At 39.0% G+C, this 20,087-nt stretch overlaps 1 protein-coding gene across 2 annotated transcripts in view; it reads right to left on the reverse strand.

The window, feature by feature from the left end:
* The window catches only part of THSD7B (thrombospondin type 1 domain containing 7B), a 1,116,594-nt gene that overhangs the window by 247,712 nt on the left and 848,795 nt on the right, over positions 1–20,087 (reverse strand). For both annotated transcript variants that reach the window (XM_058715426.1, XM_058715425.1), the window contains 2 exons: positions 10,385–10,579; positions 4,471–4,737 (listed from right to left, as the gene is read on the reverse strand). In XM_058715426.1, coding sequence (XP_058571409.1) covers positions 4,471–4,737; positions 10,385–10,579 — 462 coding nt within the window. The remainder of the gene's footprint in view (positions 1–4,470; positions 4,738–10,384; positions 10,580–20,087) is intronic.

A 20,087-nucleotide genomic window follows, 5' to 3' on the forward strand; every position in this document is an offset into this window, starting at 1 on the left:
ATGGTGATTATACACCATGATCAAGTATGATCTGTCCTTTCAATTCAAGGATGATTCAACATACACAAATCAGTAAATATATCACATTAATAGAATGAGAGACAAACATCACATGATCATTGAAATAAATGCAAAAAAATTATTTGACAAAATATCACATCCTTTCACAATATAAACCCTCAACAGATTGTGTGTGGAAGAAACATATCTCAACATAATAAAGGTCCCATTTGGTAAACTCACAGCTAACATTATATTCAATGTTGAAACAGGAAAAAGACAAGATGGTCCTCTCTTACCTCTCTTGTTCACTACAGTACTGGAAGTCCTAGGTGGAGCAATTAAACAGAACAAAACAGAAAACAAAAACACAAACCCCAAGCAACCAAACAAGAAACATCCAAACAGGATAGAAAGAATTAAAATTGTCACTATTTGCAGGTGGTATTGTTTTGTATATAGAAAACTTCAAGCAGCCGAAATAGCTCAGCTGGGAGACTGAAGAAAACCTCAAAGACTCAACCAAGAAGAAACTGTTGAAACTACTCAGCAATTTCAATACAGTTCCAAGACAAAAAAAAAAAAAATTAACATACAAAAATTAGTTATTTTTTAAGTTTTATTTAATTTATTTCGAGAGAGACAAAGTGAGCACAAGAGGGGCAGAGAGAGGGGGGGAAAGAGAGAGAATCCCAAGCAGGCTCCACATTGTGGGACACTTAATCAGCTGAGCCACCCAGATGTCACCCCAAATCAGTTATGTTACTATGTAGTAATAATGAAACTTCTGAAAAATAAAACTATCCCATTCACAACAGCACCAAAACAATAAAAATACCTAGGAATAAATTTAGCCAAGGAAGTGAAAGATCTGTATGATGAAAACTACAAAACTTAGTTGAAAAAAATTGAAGTAAACACAACAAATGGAAAAAAACAACCCATGTTTAAGGATCAGAAGAATTTTGTTAAGATGTCCTTACTCCCAAAAGTCTTCTATAGATTTAATGTCATCTTCATCAAAATTCAGAGAGCATTCTTTTTTTTTTTATTTTTTTTTTAATGTTTATTTATTTTTGACAGAGAGAGAGAGAGAGAGACAGAGCATGAGCAGGGGATGGGCATAGAGAGAGAGAGGGAGACATAGAATCGAAAGCAGGCTCCAGGCTCTGAGCCATCAGCCCAGAGCCCGACGCGGGGCTTGAACTCACGGACCGCGAGATCATGACCTGAGCCGAAGTCGGACACTCAACCGACTGAGCCACCCAGGTGCCCCGAGAGCATTCTTTATATAGAGAAGATGGAGAGAGAGAAATGGAATCACCAAGGACCCCAAATAGCCAACACAATCCCGAGGCTGAACAAAGATGGAGTTATCACACTCCTGATTTCAAGTCATACTACAAATCTCTCATAATAAAAATAGAATAATATTGGCATAAAAAGACATGGACCAATGAAACAGAATAGAGAGCCCAGAAGAAAATCCATGCATATTCAGTCAACTGAGATTCAACAAGAAAGGAGGGCACACCCAACGGGGGAATGATGATCTCTTTAGATAGTGTTGGAAAAACTGAACACATGCAGAACAATGAAACTGGATCCTTATCTTACACTAAAAAATTTAATAAAAGATATCAAAGATTTAAATATACAACCTGATACCATGAAACTCCTATAAGAAAATACAGTGAAGATGTTATTTAACATTGCTTTTGGTAATGAGGTTTTGGATCTACCACCACAACAGCAGCAACCCCGATAAGATTATATCAAACTTAAGCTTCTGCATAGCAAGAGAAGCAGTCAACAAAATGAAATGGAAACATAGCAAATGGGAGAAAACTTTTTGCCAACTATGTTTCAGATAGCACTATAATATACAAAGAACACACTCCATCTACTTATGAAACAGGCAGAGAAATAGACATTCCCTCAAAGACATCCAAATGGCTAATAGGTAGATGAAAAGATTTTCAACATAACTAACAATCAGGGAAATCCAACTCAAAACCATAGCAAAATAACACCACATACCTGTTAAAATGGCTATAAAGAAGAAATAATCAATGTTGAGGATATGGAGAAAAGGGACCCCTTGTACACCTGTTGGTAGGAATGAAATTGGTTCAACCACTATGGAAAACAATATTAGAGTTACTCTAATATTAACAATAGATCTACTATGGGATATAGGAATCCCACATCTGGGTACATACCTAAAGGAAATAAAAACAGGGTATCAAAGAAATATATTCCTGTGTTCGTTGCCACATTATTCACAATAGCCAAGCTATGGAAATAACCTATGTGCCCATTAACAGATGAATGGACAAAGAAGATGTGCTGTATTATATATATGTAATATATATACATAACATATTATATGTTACATATTATATGTTATAAATATCTCTGATTATATTTATATATATTATATATATGTAATATATATGTTACATATATATAATATATATGTTACATATATAATACATATATATATATATATATATATATATATATATATATATGTATATATATATAAATCAGGGAATATGATTTGGCCATAAGGACATCCTGCCATTTGTAACAACATGGATTGACCCTGAAGATATTACACTAAGTAAGCTAATTCAGAAAGAGAAAGTCAAATACTGTATGATATCGTTATATGTGTAGTGTAAAGAAATCAAACTTGTAAAAACAGTAGAATGGTGTTTACCAGGAGATGAGGGGTTGGGCTCGGGGGATAGGACACATGTTATTAAGCTATATCAATTTGCAATTAGTAAATAGGTCCTAGAGATTTAATGCACCCTATAGTGAATATACACACCTATAATTGTGTTATAATCAAATTGCTAAGAGACCAGAACTTAATTATTCCAACCACTAAAAAGAAATAATTTTGTAATGTGATAGTGATGCCAATTATCACTGCAACAGCAATCATCTCCCTATAAAATTCTATGAATTTAACATGCTGTACACCTTAAATGTATACAACATTGTAAGTCAAACATTTCAATAGGAGAAAGGAAAAGTAATTTTCAGAAAACACTGTGTGTGTGTGTGTGTGTGTGTGTGTGTGTGTGTGTGTGTGTGTGCATACATACATACATAAATGGAAAAACAAAGATTACAGCCAACCATGTTTGGCTTTCATAAAACAGATCCACAACTTGTTTGTGATGTGTTTAATGTTTCTAGGAGTCAAATCACTGAAGAAAATTTTATAGAGTACCCCAGGAAGCAGAGCAATGATTTCACCAATTAAAAAGTTATTAAGCTTTAAGTTGTATTCATATAATGATATGGGCATATCTTTTTTTTTTTTTTTTTTTTTCAACATTTTTTATTTTATTTTTGGGACAGAGAGAGACAGAGCATGAACGGGGGAGGGGCAGAGAGAGAGGGAGACACAGAATCGGAAACAGGCTCCAGGCTCTGAGCCATCGGCCCAGAGCCTGACGCGGGGCTCGAACTCACGGACCGCGAGATCGTGACCTGGCTGAAGTCGGACGCTTAACCGACTGCGCCACCCAGGCGCCCCGATATGGGCCTATCTTAAAGAACAGCTAATGCATGGGGAATGAAGACAAACTCTCATTTATCTGCCTTCTATGTCAGAACTTAATCAACTTACAATTTCTAATATTATTGAGAAAGCTGATTAGAACACAAGACTTTGATCCCAGAGGCCAAAATCTTTTATCCTCCCAGAGTTTGCCAGTCAAACATGACTTCTCTTTCATACTCTGTAAAAATCGTAACCATTTTAGTCTTGAAAAAAAAAAAAAAAAAAAAAAAAAAAAACAAACTAGAGTATGAAATTCATAGGCTCCATTGTAATCATTAGTCTCAGGCCACCCCACCCTCCCAACAACATTTACCCCAATTGTATTTAATCTCATTCTTTCTCATTCTTTTCCCCATTCATCCCTATCTTTCAAATTTTCCCAAGATGGAAAAAAAAAGTCTTCTTCCTGACAGCTCACAGAACTCTCCCAGATTGCCTATGTTTTATTCCTACAGTTTTATTCTATTAATTTAGATATTCTTATATATTACAAGGTAAAACATTTTAAATCAATATTTTAATTGGTATTTTGGCAACTAACTTGGAAGAAATTCACAGCCTGGTTGCTTTCTAGATGTATGATCAGAGCACCAAAACATACCCCAAGATGTATTTTTTAATTAAATATGGCTTTTTCAGTGAAGTAGAGCAACTGTACTCGCCCACAGTTAACCAAGTGGCCAAAGGACGGAGTTAAGGATCCAAACTAATCACATTCCAAATAATAAGTAAAATATGGATCTATGCATTCCAAATGCCTGCATTTTATGAAAGGTAGTGTGTTATTGACCAAGGAGAAATAAAACAATTTTTAAAGAACAAAGCTACTAATTCTAGACCATCGACACACCTCCTGGGCTGTGTATGTTCCCATCTGTACTCCTTACCAGAGCTGCTGCAGTATGAGGGGTCAACAGGTCTTCCATTTTTATCAGAGCAGGCTATAGCTCGAAAGCGCATTCCTTTTCCACATTCTTTGCTTTCTCCTTGTACCCGAAATCCTCCTCGCTGAGACTCTCTTCTGCCTTCTGGAATAATGCAATCTGACCAGTTTCCATAAGGTTGAGATATAAATACATTACAAGGGCATAGTTCCATTTCCACGAGAGGGTACAGGTCAGAGTCCTGGCATTTCTCTTTCTTCCTGCTTTTCCCTGTTCCAAAAAGAGACATTGCTATATTAATCTCATATCTGTTTTGTAAAAAGTCACATTATTGTCTTTACTAGCTCTTAGAAAATTTAATCTTACACTATAGCCTCCCCCTGCCCTGATTCTTTATTGCCATGAAAGTAAATCTTAGGACAATGAAAGCAATTCCCAAAGCGCCTGTGAAATTCAAATTATTTTGGAAAAAGTAAAATTAAAAATCGTTTTATGTTGGAGAGTGCCAAAAAAACAAACTAAAAAAAGATGCTTGCTACAGTGACTTAACAGCTAGAAAATTTGTTAATTCATTTAGTATAATTTTCCCTGTGACTTGTTGATAAAAGCAAATTATCGCCTCTCAGTCTTCCTTGGAATCAATGGTTTCCAGGGAAACCAACATAAACACCCTCTCTTTTAAGTACATTTTTGAAAATGGTTTATTTATTCAAAGGATGAAAGGACACCCTCCCATACAATGGCCCTGGAGCGAGGTCAGGTGTCACTCCGGGTGTGGCAGACAAAGTAGAACTTATTTTGGTCCTTGCCATCAAGTAGCTCACAAATGCTGACACAATGAAATGAATGTTCCAATAACATTGGGTAATTTAATCCGAGAAAAAGGCATGGCTTCCACTTTGAGAGACTTTTAACTCAAGCATTCTAGAATATGACTTTGCCTTACCAATTGACTTTGATGGACCTTTTAGCTGTGATTCTGTCTATAAGTAATGAGAATGCAGAATCAATTCCCACTGCTCTGAGTACTTGATAATCATGTTTAATGGAGTTTCAAGTCAGCCTGTAACTTGATTTCAACTTTCTGGCCAATGTACTTCCACTTGATTCCTAAAAATTCTCAAGTAAATCTCATAATTATATTTTGTTACCTCATTAATAAGTCATCAGCTAGAGTCTTGGCAGGCTATAGAAAAATGAAGTAGGCTGATTTACTTACTGGTCTTATTCCCAGTCTTTATAGCTATTTTAGAAATGCTTAATACAAGCTGATGCATGGGATATTTTCTCATTGTCAAATAGTTTATATATATTTTTACAGTTGCTGCTGGATGATTGGCTCTATAGGTCTGACATGCTGCTTATGACCACAATAAATAAGGATTCCTGCAGGACCTGAAATGATCTTGCAGGAATTTCAGGCATGCCACTACCTCTCTGGGAGGATATATTCATTTCCTCTACCATTAGGGGCATTTAGGGAGAAAAAGTTTGGGAAACACAGCTTCTATCATGGCCATGAGAATTTACTGGTTGAGATATAAAGAAACCAATCACTAGGTTCTCTTTTCTGATCCATTAGCTTCACCCACAGAAAGAGTTTAACTTTTTTTTTTTATGTTTATTCATTTTTGAGAGGGAGGGGAGAGGGAGGGGAGAGGGAGGGGAGAGGGAGGGGAGAGGGAGGGGAGAGGGAGGGGAGAGGGAGGGGAGAGGGAGGGGAGAGAGTATCCTAGGCTCCAGGCTCTGAGTTGTCACCACAGACCAACTGAGCCACCCAGGCTCCCCACCCACAGAAAGAGTTTAAATCATCTACAGCTCTTAAATTCCTTATTATTATCATCTCCATTCTAGATTTCTTGCTCAAGCTTCTGAGCCACAGACTGGAACTTTAAAGGCCAAACTCAACCTGGCAAAACCCATCCTCAAGCTCTTCACACCAGGGCCTTCCTTTCTCCATCTTCATTTACCAAGTATACCAACATGACCAAGTCAAAATGTAAAATGTCAGACTTGAATTCTGTTGCTCTACCTGACTACCTGTATCTGATTAATGAAAAAGATCATATCAAATGACTAAGTATCTCTTCAATCAGTCCATTGTTTCCATTCTGACCAATACCACCAATATTTAGCCCATCTCCAAATATCCAGCTTAAATCACAACAGCTTCTTCTAATATTTTATACCTTATTTTCCTTTTCATCTTCTCCCCACTCTGCAGTTAGAACCACCTCACAAAGATGTAAGTCTGATCATGTCATTCATCTACTTAAAAGTCTTCAGTGACTTACCATGGTTCTAGGCTCCTTGCCATGGTCATCAAGGCCCTTAAGTATCTGATACCATTAGCACCTGCCTCCTGCCTGTGTGATGCCACTCTGCCTGGGGCATGTTACAAGCTAGACAAAACAAGCATCTTTCAGTTCCTGGAAATGACTCCTTGGTTTCTGGCCTTTACATTTCTTACACCAGAAATTTTCCTCAGTTCCAACCTCTCTCCATAGTCTAATTAATGCCTGCTTGTACTTCCTCCGTGGCAGGGGTAAACTATTAGTTACCCCTGGAAAAGGTATTCTTCTGTACTTTTGTTCTGCCTTTCCAAGAATGCTCACATCCTATTTCTTATAATTATGCTACCTTAGATGGCAAAATGCACTGTGTAGATGTGACTAAGATTATTGATCTTGGGATGAGATTATTCTGGATTATTTGTGTGGGTCCAACCTAATTGCAGGGCAGAGAATCTTTCCTAAACCAGAGGCAGAATGGTCAGAGAGACACAATGTTACTGAATTTCAAGATAGAAGAAGAGTCATGAGCCAAGGAATGTGGACAGCCTCTAGAAGCTATAAAAAGGAAAGGAATTTCCCCTAGAGCATCCAGAAAGGCATGAAGATCCACCAACATTTTGTTTTCAGTCTGGTGACACACACGTTTATTTTAGAGCTATACAACTCAGAATAAATCTGTGTTCTTTTTAAGCCACTAAATTTGTGGTAATTTGTTACAGAAGCATTAAGAAACTAATGTAGCACTAATATCACAGCTATTGTCACAAGTGGTATACTGGGTTGTAACTGTAATAAATTCTCTATCTTCCATTACAGTGGAAGCTCTTAAAGTAGGATGCCTATCTATTCCCCAGTAGTATTCCTAAGGCCTAGCACACGTAAGTAAACTGCTCATTAAGAAAGTAAGATTTGGGGCGCCTGGGTGGCGTAGTCGGTTAAGCGTCCGACTTCAGCCAGGTCACGATCTCGCGGTCCGTGAGTTCGAGCCCCGCGTCAGGCTCTGGGCTGATGGCTCCGAGCCTGGGGCCTGTTTCCGATTCTGTGTCTCCCTCTCTCTCTGCCCCTCCCCTGTTCATGCTCTGTCTCTCTCTGTCCCAAAAAAAATAAAAAATAAAATAAAAAATAAAAAAACGTTGAAAAGAAAGTAAGATTTAAGAAGTGGTAGAGTGGGGGAGAAAGTAAAGACAAAAGGAGAAAGTGAGAGCAAGACAGAATAGGAAGAAAGATACTAATCTACAAGGCAACCAAAAGTTGCTGGCAGAACAAGCATTCTGTACTAATATATGCCATGTCTGTATTTGGGATATCCTTAATTATGTGGCACCACTGTTTCAAGAAAGATTGGAGTAAACTCATACAGAAATGGTTCTCAAAATAAGAAACAAATTATCACTGGTCCTTTACTTTGATTACAGTATAGTCAACAATTAGCATTAACTTGTGGATTCAGAACTAGTTAGTACTTAAAAACAAATAAAAAACACCAAAAAAAAAAAAAAAAACCAAACCCAAGATAACAAAAAAGTCTACTGCTAATACAACTATAAAGATATTTTTCCTCACTTAAGTCAGAGGGAAATTTGTGCCTGTTACCCCAAGACATAAAACTATAAGAATATATTAAATATTATTTATCAGGTTATTTTATATATTAATAACCTGAACAAATCTACTCAATGGATTATTTTCAGCACTGTATAAACAACTACTATAAATACCATTCAATCTAAAACCTAGGATGATCCCGTTTAGGTACAACACCCAGGACATTCAGATATTGAATTAAGGCCTATTGTTAAAAATGGAAAAAAAAAAAGGAAAACAAGAACACCACCCTAGATGGTCCATTATTCCATGCAGTGGCTAGTATTACTGTGTGCTTCCCATGTGTTTGTGTTAGAGAGTCCCATTGTTCTATAGTCTAAGCCCATGCCTTTTACTACCACTCATGTTAGAGATTACTTAAGTTTACCACCAAATTACATGAGAAACCAAAATGCAAGCAAATACCACAACAATGAAAATAAGTCTTAAGAAGTGACAAATTTCAATTCACTACTGCCCCCCCCCACACCTAATACATGATTGTTGATTTTTTTTTCCCCTACAACGTAGGTGTTTCATAGAATTGACCAGTTATTTCCAAGACATGAAGACACACAAATGTCAATTAGCAAGCAAAAAGCATAATTAATAATTCAGAAAAAAAATTTAAGTTTTTTGGTAGGATTAATTCTTAGGACAGAGTTTGCAGAAAAGCATACAATGGCTTTTCCAAAATTTACAAAAAAACTTTATTTTAAATTTGTCAGCTTTGACAATTTATAACAAAATTCACGAGTTTAATAAATATCTTGGGATTTTTGATATTCCATTTTTCAATTTTCAGGTATAAAATACCATCAGTAAACCCTCAAGAAAAAAGAAAAAGACAAGAACTGGCCACTAATTAAAAACATCCTTTCCTTCAAAACTGTTACACCTGAACTTGAAATTATTCCTGTCACACACATTCCACTGCATTATATTCCTTGTAAGAATTTTTTCATTTTAGAAACACAAGCGATGCCGCATAAAGTTATATATGCACAGAATTTTGAGGAAAAAAGCACAAAGTGCAGCATACTTGACTGTTTCTATTTGATTATACATTTCACCTACACTTATGAATGGGCTCCCGGGTTGTGTGCAAAAACCCTGTGAAAGGCTCTCATCGATTAAGTAAATCCATTAGAGTGAGTTAAATTTAAAACAATCTTGTAAGCAATGCATTCAAACAAAGGGAATTTGAAACCAAGAGAATTAGCCCTTAAATTGCTTATAAGAACAAATGGTCTTCGGTGCTTAATTCTTCAATGTCAACACCAATTTTATTATCCCAGTGATTATTTTGGTATTTTTCCTCTGGGTCTTCATTACCTAAATTAAGTTTTTCTGGATATGCAAATACAACTACAAGAAATTCTGGGGTATTTATCTAGAGTAGTAGTACAATATGCTGTACTGCATCAATTATTTGTATATTACAGGCAAAAATAGCTCCAGCACTTTGATTAAACTATTAATTACTTTAATTTCCATTAAATTGCACGGATGCAAACAGAACCAAAATAATATACCACAAAAGCAGAACCTATATATGTAATTTGACTTATCTTGCACTACTAACATTTTAAAATGTCAAATTGCTTGTAAGGTAATGGCAAAAAGAGAATGATACAGGTTAGATCTGCCTTTGATGGGTTTTACACATCAGTCACTGCTATCAACTTTGCTGAGATTCTGATATGACAAAATACCAGAATCTTTGTCATTAACTATTCCAAGCTAGCTCGTGGCTATATTGCCATTTAAGACTGTAAACATTATAAAGTCCTATAGAGAGGAACTTAATAGCTATAGAATGGTCCATATCATTTCACAAAAAATGAGTAGATATTACGTGGCAGGCATAGGCACAGAAGATACATCAAGTCAGTAATTGGCTGGGAAAGGGAGAGACCTGATACCATTTCTAGTCCTTCTGGAGCTTCCACCTTCTGTGGCAGGTTCAGAAACACATCCATTGTCTGAAGCTAAGAAATGAAAGGTACGCCCTAACTATGAGCTGTCCCATACCCTACCTGTGAGCTGTCGCCGTCGACTTCGGGTTGTTTCACAATCTGTGGAACAGGGTGTAAACTTGGACCAAACCGTGAAGTTGCAGTCATCTCGACACGGGACCGTGCATTCTTGCACAAAGGGAGGCATGCCATTTGTCTGCTTGAGGCATTCCATCATTTCTGCCGACTGGTTATCATCAGAGATGCAGGAGACCACTTTACAAGAAAACAAAACAAAATGACAACACATGGATTTGTTTGTATTATTTTGATTCAATCAGTCTGCTGCTGGTTCTTCGACAAAATAGCAGAATCCCCCCAGTGTTTGCAAATTTGGTTATCACTGTGACTATGTGTGTTTAACATAGCTAACCCTATTTCTCTCTGGAAATTAAAGGTTTACCCTTACCAGTGGAGGTATTTGAGGATTTAATTGGTTTCATTAATCCAGTTTGGTTACATTGACAGCAACCAAAATAACTTTCTGTAATTTATTGTACATGAGCTTGTATCTGGTCTCGAGGGATGATTTAAAATTAAAAGAATATGTAAGAGTAATAGAGGACAAAAAAGGACAAAACCATTAAAATCATGTGAATTCTTCCTAGATTTAATTTACTTTGCTTGTTTAAATGGCACTTGTAAGAGTGGTCCTATTTTCACTTCACAACCAGTATTTAAAAAAAAAATGGGGCGCCTGGGTGGCTCAGTCAGTTAAGATCCAACTTCGGCTCAGGTCATGATCTCACAGTCTGTGAATCCTAGCCCCACATTGGGCTCTGGGCTGACATACAGCTCAGAGCCTGGAGCCTGCTTTGGATTCTGTGTCTCCCTCTCTCTCTCTCTCTCTCTGCCCCTCCCCTGCTCATGCTTTGTCTCTCTCTGTCCTCAAAATAAATAAAAACATTAAATTTTTTTAAAATGTGTTGCGGCATGTGGGTGGCTCAGTCAATTAAGTGTCTAATTTCGGCTCAGGTCAGGAGTTTGAGTTCCACATTGGGCTCTCCGTTTTCAGTACGGGGCCTGCTTCAGATCTTCTGTCCCTCTCTTTGCACCTCCCCTGGTCACACTCGTTCTCTCAAAAATAAACAAACATTAAAAAATAGTAAAAAAAAATGTTGTTTCTTAGTAAACCTTTCCTTATTAACATTTTAGGATCAATGAAAAATTTTCAATACTTTTTTCTCAAGTATAGGCGTAATCTATCCAGATAATTTGCATTACAGATACCCTATCAATGGCAGTTATGTCTCATTCACAGCATTTTTCAATGAGAATGCTTCTAGTCATACCATAAAATAACCAATAATCTTAAGCAAAATTTCATAAATACTTTACCTCAATTCTGTATTTGATTCTTTGAGCTAGTGACATTTATTTAAGTATAAAGGATATTTTTGTGCATCTTTTATTCACCCTAATTATGGACCCTCTAGGGTTGTGTCTATATTCTCTAGACCCGTGTTTTGCAACCCTGGAACTATTGACATTATGGGATGGATACTTTGTTGTGCAGACCTGTGTTTCTTGTGCACTGTAAGATATTTAGCAGCATCCCTGGCCTCTACCTACTAGATGCCAGCAGCACACACATCCTCCTGGTTGTGAAAACTCCAAGTTCCAGACATTGCCAAATGTTGCCCTAGGTGAAAACTACTCTTCTAAATGAATTCCTAGTCATGGAGGTTTATGAGAAGACACAGATTCTATGGCATGCCTTCAAACCTACTGCATCAACATCTCTGGGGGAAAAAAAAAATTCTAGGAATATTTTTGCCTTTAAGTGTCCCAGGTGGTTCTGATGCAGCCTTTCCACTGACAACCTACATTTGGCATCGTGCCTGTAAATATGGTGCATGTTATTGGATATTTGCTGAATTCATCATCCTAAAGAAATCATAGTTTAGGGTCATCTTTATTACGACTCTAAAATCCACCAAGTTACAAGCAAAAAACCTACCACAGCTTAGGATCAATATTGTTAAGAATACTTTATATAGAAACTTCTGTAAGGCAGGCTAAGTGTACATAGGGGCTCCATTTAATTGCCCATTCTTCTTATATTCTGAATTCCTTTCATTATTCTGAGCACAGACAACAATTCAATGTGTGTGTGTGTGTGTGTGTGTGTGTGTGTGTGTGTGTGTGTGTTTTAACTGAAAGCCAAACCCAGTGTATGCTTTAGGACCAAGAAATTAGCTAAGATGATAACGGGTGCACACACACTTCCCCATTTGTGCATCTGCTCTGTGGCAGGTGGGGTTATTCAAGGATTTTGAATAATTTGTTTTGATTTTTATTTGCATCCTAGGAACAAAATCCACTGCACAAAAAGCCAACATCCCTGTGTTTGGCCTGTTGGGACTATTATAGTCATTAATGATGAATACACCAACATACTTTATCTTAGGGAGGGTGCAGGCAAATGTTACTGGAATTGCATGTTTAGATAACTAATCTGCAGTCAATTTAGGTGACTTTTATCTTGCCAAGGTATATGTTTCCCTTAAGATAACAATGTACTGATCAACATCAAGGGGAAATTTAAATACTTTGTAAAAGCATTGATATTTGAAACCTGAACTCCTATGTATATACAAATGAGGTATTTTTTTCGATAAAGTTTTTTTAAGATAATTCTTCACGTAAGTTTATAACTTGACAACTATGATAAACATTCAATTTTGAAATTCTGCAAATTACATTAGCAAATACTAGACTTATGAATGTCTATATTGACCTATTTTACATTAATGAAAAAGCATTAAAAATTAATAATAACTATGGCATAGGATATAATTCATAGACATTCTTGTCAAATGGTATGAATGCAAATTCAAGCAAATATCAAGCACCAAGTCTGAAGGACTGGAAAACCAGGAAACAAAAAGAGAAGATATTTAGAGTAAATGAGGGTCACTAGTAGCTACTGGAACAATCCAATTTAGAGCCTCCTTCCATTAGGCCAACTCCTAAGGAAAAGCTATTTTTTAAATGTATTAATTACTTTAAATCTACACTATAGTTCTTAGTCATTAAAGGTATGTAGATTAATCACGTCAGAGAAATTCTTTTAAGAAATACTACTGAGGGGGTGCCTGGGTGGCTCAGTCGGTTAAGCGGCTGACTTCAGCCTAGGTCATGATCTCACGGTTTGTGGGTTCGAGCCCTGTATTGGGCTCTGTGCGGACAGTTCAGAGCCTGGAGCCTGCTTCAGATTCTGTGTCTCCCTCTCTCTGTGCCCCTCCCCAGCTCGTACTCGGTCTCTGCCTCTCTCAAAAATAAAATAAAAAACGTTACAAAAATAAATTTAAAAAAAAAAGAAATACTACTGACGTAGCAAAGTGTACTGATAAAATTATACACCCTGGTGTCAACAGAACTAAGAGTGACTCTTGTGTTGCTGTTGTTTGTTACCTTGGGCAAGTTATGTCAACTCTCTGAAGACTCAGTTAACTCACCCATACAATGAGAAGGAGAACGCCTACACCATCAAATAAATTGATGCAGATGAGGTACTTAGCACAGTACTAGAGCACTTGGCACATTCGACTGGAGACTGACCTAATTTTATAATGAAGTCTACTGGAAATAAAAACCTAACAAGCATCAGGAAAGAAGAATCTACCATCACTTGTCTTGGTTCAGGAAAAATTCTCCAAATCCCACCAATTAGTCTTGACTCCTAAGAAGTGTAACTGGAATCTCCTTTGAATTATACTCTTTTTAACGTTTATTTTTTTATTTTTGAGACAGAGAGAGACAGAGCATGACTGGGGGAGGGTCAGAGAGAGAGGGAGACACAGAATCAGAAGCAGGCTCCAGGCTCTGAGCCGTCAGCACAGAGCCCGACGCGGGGCTCAAACTCACGGACCATGAGATCATGACCTGAGCCAAAGTCGGACGCTTAACCGACCAAGCCACCCAGGCGCCCCTGAATTATACTCTTGAGGTCAGTAGCCTCTTCCCAAGATTGCATGGCTCTCCCAAGGATATTGTCTGTTATACTTCCAAGTGATGCTCTGTGTATTCAGTTTACGGTTTACAAAAAGGAGTCTAACCTACCAGAGGAGAGCAGAACTGCAAAGAAACAAATCCAAGGCCCGTTGGGAATTCCTTCCAGAAGCACTAAGATCAAAATCCTTAACTCTTAAGAATTTCATGAGAGGACAGTGAACATTTGCACAGAAGAGTGCTGCCCACATTAGCAACTTTTTACCTCACTCACCGAGGTGGTCCTATCCACCATAGACACGTGTCATGCCACTGTATGCTAAAGCTGAATTTTTAACATCTAAAATTTAGGGGCATTTATCAAACTTTTCTGACCATTAGAACCATTAATGCTTCATTTCTGATCAAGAGAGGAGATAAGGCCAGAAAAAAAGTGTTCATCCCCTAAAATCAGGACTACATCTTAAAGTCATTTTCTCTACTTATACAGTGGTCTTAACATCAGACTTTGCTTATACACCTGGATCTTTATTACCGACATTTTGTTCCCTGTTTATCTTACTGAACTTGGTCCATTCACTCATCCAACCATCCATCCAGTCACAATAAGTAACTATAAACAATTATGAAAGCATTGTGTTTACTAACATACATATACATGTACATAAAAATAATCTGGCCTCTGGGAGGCTACAATAGTGGCAGTGACAAGAGTCCACAGTACAATGTTGTAGTCTCCCTGATGGAGATAACCAGTGAGGAAACTTGATATAGAAAGGAAAAGTAGGTACTTTAGTCCTAAATAGAAAGGATGCACAATAGGCAGGCTGAAAACAAGCCATTAGGGAGAATTTATCTGTTAGACATCTGCTATTTAGTTTAACTCTGAGTCCTGGGTCCTTTGGATCATAGCAAATCACTTGCAGGCCACAATCTAGAGCAAATATTTCCCTTTTGGTGTTTTTAAGTAAAGTACTGTACTACGCTAGTAGGCAAAGTCTATGAGGAAAGGGAGAGACATTTACTACAGACTCTTCCTGTCATGCATTTCTACCTGAACTGAATTGTTTAAGGGATGGCAATTCAATGTTCAATGATAATCCTTTATTAAACTTGGAATATTGTTGTCTTTGCTGGAGGAAAATTGTACTCTTGGGTAAAATTAGCTCCAATAGCTGCAGAACAATCTCGTTACTGGGCACTGTTGGAAATGTAGCTACCTTAAGCTTTGGACAGAAAGTTGTCAGACTAGCTGTCTGGGACAGCTGAGTATTCTTAAGGAATAATGGAGAAGCAGGTGTTTGAGCTGAGCCACTCAGACAAGGGCTCTCATACAACAGTCACCTGGTAAATGGGTAGGGCAGGGGTGACCTGGAACTCACCAGAAACCTTTGTAAAACCCAAGGTTGTATTTTTCCATTCACAGTAGCTAACACACATAGAACGGAGTTCAGTTTCTTCACCTTTCTGATAATTACGAGACAAGCTGAGACTTGGAAGAAAAAAATAAATAAAAATCACAAAAAGAAGACCAGAGTTACTAATAGCTTTCCCCTGTTACCTCACTCTTTTTGATTTTAGCAGCATGAAAAGGAATGCCCTGACTCAAAATGTAAATTTATCTGATTATTCAGCAGAAGAAACAAAGCAAGGTCCTCTATGAATCCTCAGTGTGTCTGAGTTAATTTTTAAAGAACTACCTGCTGTTCAATGTGGGAGGTTTAGGCAGCCTTCTCAGGCTTCCATGAGGACTCAAATCATCAAATTTGACTATTACTATTACTATTATTAACTATTACTAAACAGATTATTAACTATTACTAAACAGTTAGGCTTTCTGCCCCCTGTCACCTCTAGATTCAGATATTCAGACATGCTGTGATAAAATGGTGTTCTTCTCAATTATGTTATGAGGAGGGCAGGGGTTGCTGTCCTTGTAAGAAAGGATGATGTCCTGCCTGGGAAGACTATGTGATGGAGATTGCTACTTCCTGTCAATTTACACTCCTCACCTTCACCAAGGACAACCACATTACTTGATCCACACTGCTCTGGACTAGAGTCCAATTGTAACAGTTGACAAGAAAGCTTAAGAAGAGTTTCTTTCAAGAGGCCATGATTTCCAGGAAACGGGAATGACATGCTAGAAAACCAGAGGGGCCCTATGATTTGCTGTCCTGCAACCCTGAGCAGCTTCGAGTGCAAAGCTCTATTTATATGCAGGTCATGGAACAAAAAGGATGGACAACAGCTGATCAGCACAACCAGCATGTTCTCTATGTCAGGCCCTGCACTGTGGCTGGGGGTACACAGATGGAAGAAATGTAGAAATAAAAGGTCACTACCCTCAGGGCCCTGCAAAAGCATAGCCCCGGGGCCTCTGGCACTGGGCAGAGCAGCTTTCTGGAAGGACTGACACAGGTAAGCGGAGTAAGATATATCCAGTAAAAACAACTTGGGCCAGGCCAGGGGCTTGACATACCACAGGCCTGTGCCGAGAGCCAGCACTATGGTGGGCTGGCTTCCTTTCCTTGCTAAGCACACTCCCAGGACTCTACGTCCCTATCTTTGAGAAGATCCATCATGCATAGAATTACAAGGTCTGTATCTGGAAGTTACCAACCTAATGACATTATGCCAGGCTGCCCATAGCATGTATGGGGTCTGGTGTGAAAATGTAAGAAGATGTCATAAACCACAAGTCTAAGGAATTAAAAATTAACATTAACAAATGTGTCATCGATTCATTCTATTCTGCTACCTTAACGTATTTGCTTTCATAAGGACTTAGCTAGGTTACAATAAAAATTCTGAGAGGACTTCAAGTTTCAGTCTGGAATGTGCCTGCACCCAGTCCCACACCCTAGCCCCCTTTCTTCCCTTCTCATTCCCAGTTGAATTCTACCCCAGGAGCAACCTTCTTGCACTTGGGAATGGGACTGTTGTCAGTCCTGCAAAACTCCATTCACAAGTCAGCTGCCTGTGACCCACCCTCAGGTCTAGAGTACACACATAGCTAGACACAGCTTTCCTCAGGTCAGACTCACAAGAGGCCTCTTTTGTCCTTGAAGCTTGTTTAGGGCCATATGGGCAGGAAATTCTAGGGTTCTAAGGACTAGACAGAGTTTAGATAGGGGGTGGGTAGGGAAGCTGGCTTGGGGGGTGCTCCTTATGCATGAGTGGGAAAGAAGCTGGAAGAAGGCCAGAGAAGAGCCCTCAAACACACAGGAGTTAGAGGAGACCACCTCTTGCTGAGTCTAAGGGCAAAACTGCATTCCCTTCCAATTATTTTGATACAGACTGATGTAATTGTCCTTAAAAGCTCCCTTCTTGGTAGGTAATCAGGAAAAGTACAAACTCCCAATTAAAGCTATCTGAGTTTGGGTTCTTTTAATTAGTGTCCTTCCTATTTATATTAATTCTTTTCAGGTAGATTCTTTTCAGTCTCCCTCTTTCAGCCACTTCCCCTTTTGACATAGGGGTATGGCACCCAGCAAGGGTCTTGGATTGCCAAGAAGATCCTTCAGAAGCTCTCTGGGACTCTTCCAACACCTGCAGTGGCCCTTGCCCACTTGATGACTGCTGACATTGGTGTCATTCACTGCTGGAGTCTCTTCTCAAGCCCAAAACCTCATGGTGATTCCCTCTCAGCCTGTTCAGGACAATATTCCTCTAGCTGAGGAGGCCTAGCCTGTCCTGGTACCGGCTGGGGCCATGTGATCAGTGCCCTGGGGGACCCAGAGCAGATTCTTCTGTTATGCCTGCCAGACAGCACCAGCAGCCACCTCACCCTCCCTGGGGCAGGCAGGAACTTCCGGAGACTCCACAGCAGAAGAAACTCTGAGAACATCTGGGGAGCCACTAAGGCCCTCCTTATGGAGTGGGGCCCCTGTAGGTCACCTCTTCCCAGAGTTCCAAACAGAACATGGAGCACAAACTCTTCAGCTTCCTTCCCTTTCATTAGCCAAGGCCTCTACCCTGACAACATCAGCCCTGAGTCAGAGAAACCAGCACGGACATTCATTCAGCTCCACTTCCCCTTTCCCCAGTTTCTTAGTGTTTCTTCCCCAGGACCCACTCTGTCAGCAAGAGGAAAACTTTTATTCTTCTTGTCTGACAGACATTTCTCCTGCATTTGCATCCATATTCCATCTGAGGTGGCCTTTACCCTGTCCTTTTTCCTAAAGCCTTAATGACAGACAAGCTGCAGAGAGAAATATAATTAGATTAAGTGTATAAATTAAGAAGCACCTAAAAAATACGAAGCCTGCCATATACACGCTTCACCACTAGGTGGGGAGGCCCAGGACTTGTGAGCCTGGGTCTGGCTTGTGTATGCACAGGTCTCCCAACAAGTGACTGACACACATTTAGGTGCCACTAAAGACAGAGATGGATTCTTTGAAGCCACTGTGGAGTAAGAGGCAGGGGCACAGAAGCACTCTGTTGGGAACCCCAACACTTTCCTTTAGTTTCAGAAATGCCCCATTTTTTTAAATGCTAATTTATTTCCAGGGGATTGTTTTCCTGTTGCCACTGTAACAGATTACCACAAATTTAGCCACATAAAGAACAAAATTTGTTTCCTTACAAATTCTGGGAGTCAGAAGTTCGGCATCATTTTCTGGAAGCTAAAATCAAGAAGCCATGGGGACTGGTTCTTTCTGGAGGCGAGAGAGAATCAAGTATCTCACCCTTTGAGACGTCTAGAGGCCACCTACATCCTTCACTGCCAGGCCCACAGAGTATCAGCAGCACACCTCCCCAACCCCATCCCTCTGTCTCCTCATCACGTTGTTGAGTCCTCCCGCTACCTTATAAAGGCAGCCATGATTACATTGGATCCTCCTGGGGATTAACCCTCCTGGATTAACCTGGGATAATCCCCACCTGAGGATTCTTAACTTGATGACATCTGCAAAATCCCTTTTGCCTCATAAGACCTTCACAGCTTCCAGAGATTAGACCTTGCCACTTTGGGGGACTATTATTCAGCCTCCAACATAGAGGAGAGGTGTTTCTTCCTAGCTCTGAGGTATTGCCTCATTCGTTAGAATAAGAACCAGGCCTACCTCATGTGTTCCCACTAATAAGGAACACAGATTTGACAGACTTACCATGATTTTCCCATTCCATGTTCTCACAACTATTTTGTTTTAATTCTTTTTTTTTTTCTTTTTGCAATTATCTGGCATGGCTTTCCTTAGTCATCCAGGCAACATTTATTATTTTTTTTAATGTTTACTTATTTATTTTGAGAGACAGACACACACAGAGAGAGAGAGAGAGAGAGAGAGAGAGAGAGAGAGAGTTCATCTGCATGAGATGGGCAGACAACAAAGGAGACAGAGAGTTCCCAAGCAGGCTCCACACTGTCAGGGCAGAGCCTGATGCAGGGCTCAGCCTCATGAACCATAAAGTCATGACCTGAGCCAAAATCAAGAATCAGATACTTAACCTACTGAGCCACCCAGGTGCCTCCCCCCAACCCCGACCTTTTTAATATTTATTTACTTTGAGAGTCAGGCTACCTTTAGAATTACTCTTCCCATACACTGCTTGGGGTATCCTTAGAGAAAACAGGCAAGTGGACTTCTTTCTTATTCAAGATCAAGCATAATTAAGAATCTAGCGGTGCCTGGCTGGCTCAGTTGGTAGATCATGTGCCTCTTGATCTCAGGGTCATGAATGACTTCAGGCCCCATATTGGGTGTGGAGACTATGTAAAAAAAAAAAAAAAAAAAGAATGTACATCTATATTAAATACAAG

This window comes from Neofelis nebulosa, chromosome 2 (genome assembly GCF_028018385.1).
Source record: "Neofelis nebulosa isolate mNeoNeb1 chromosome 2, mNeoNeb1.pri, whole genome shotgun sequence".
NCBI classification, from domain to species: Eukaryota; Metazoa; Chordata; class Mammalia; order Carnivora; family Felidae; genus Neofelis; species Neofelis nebulosa.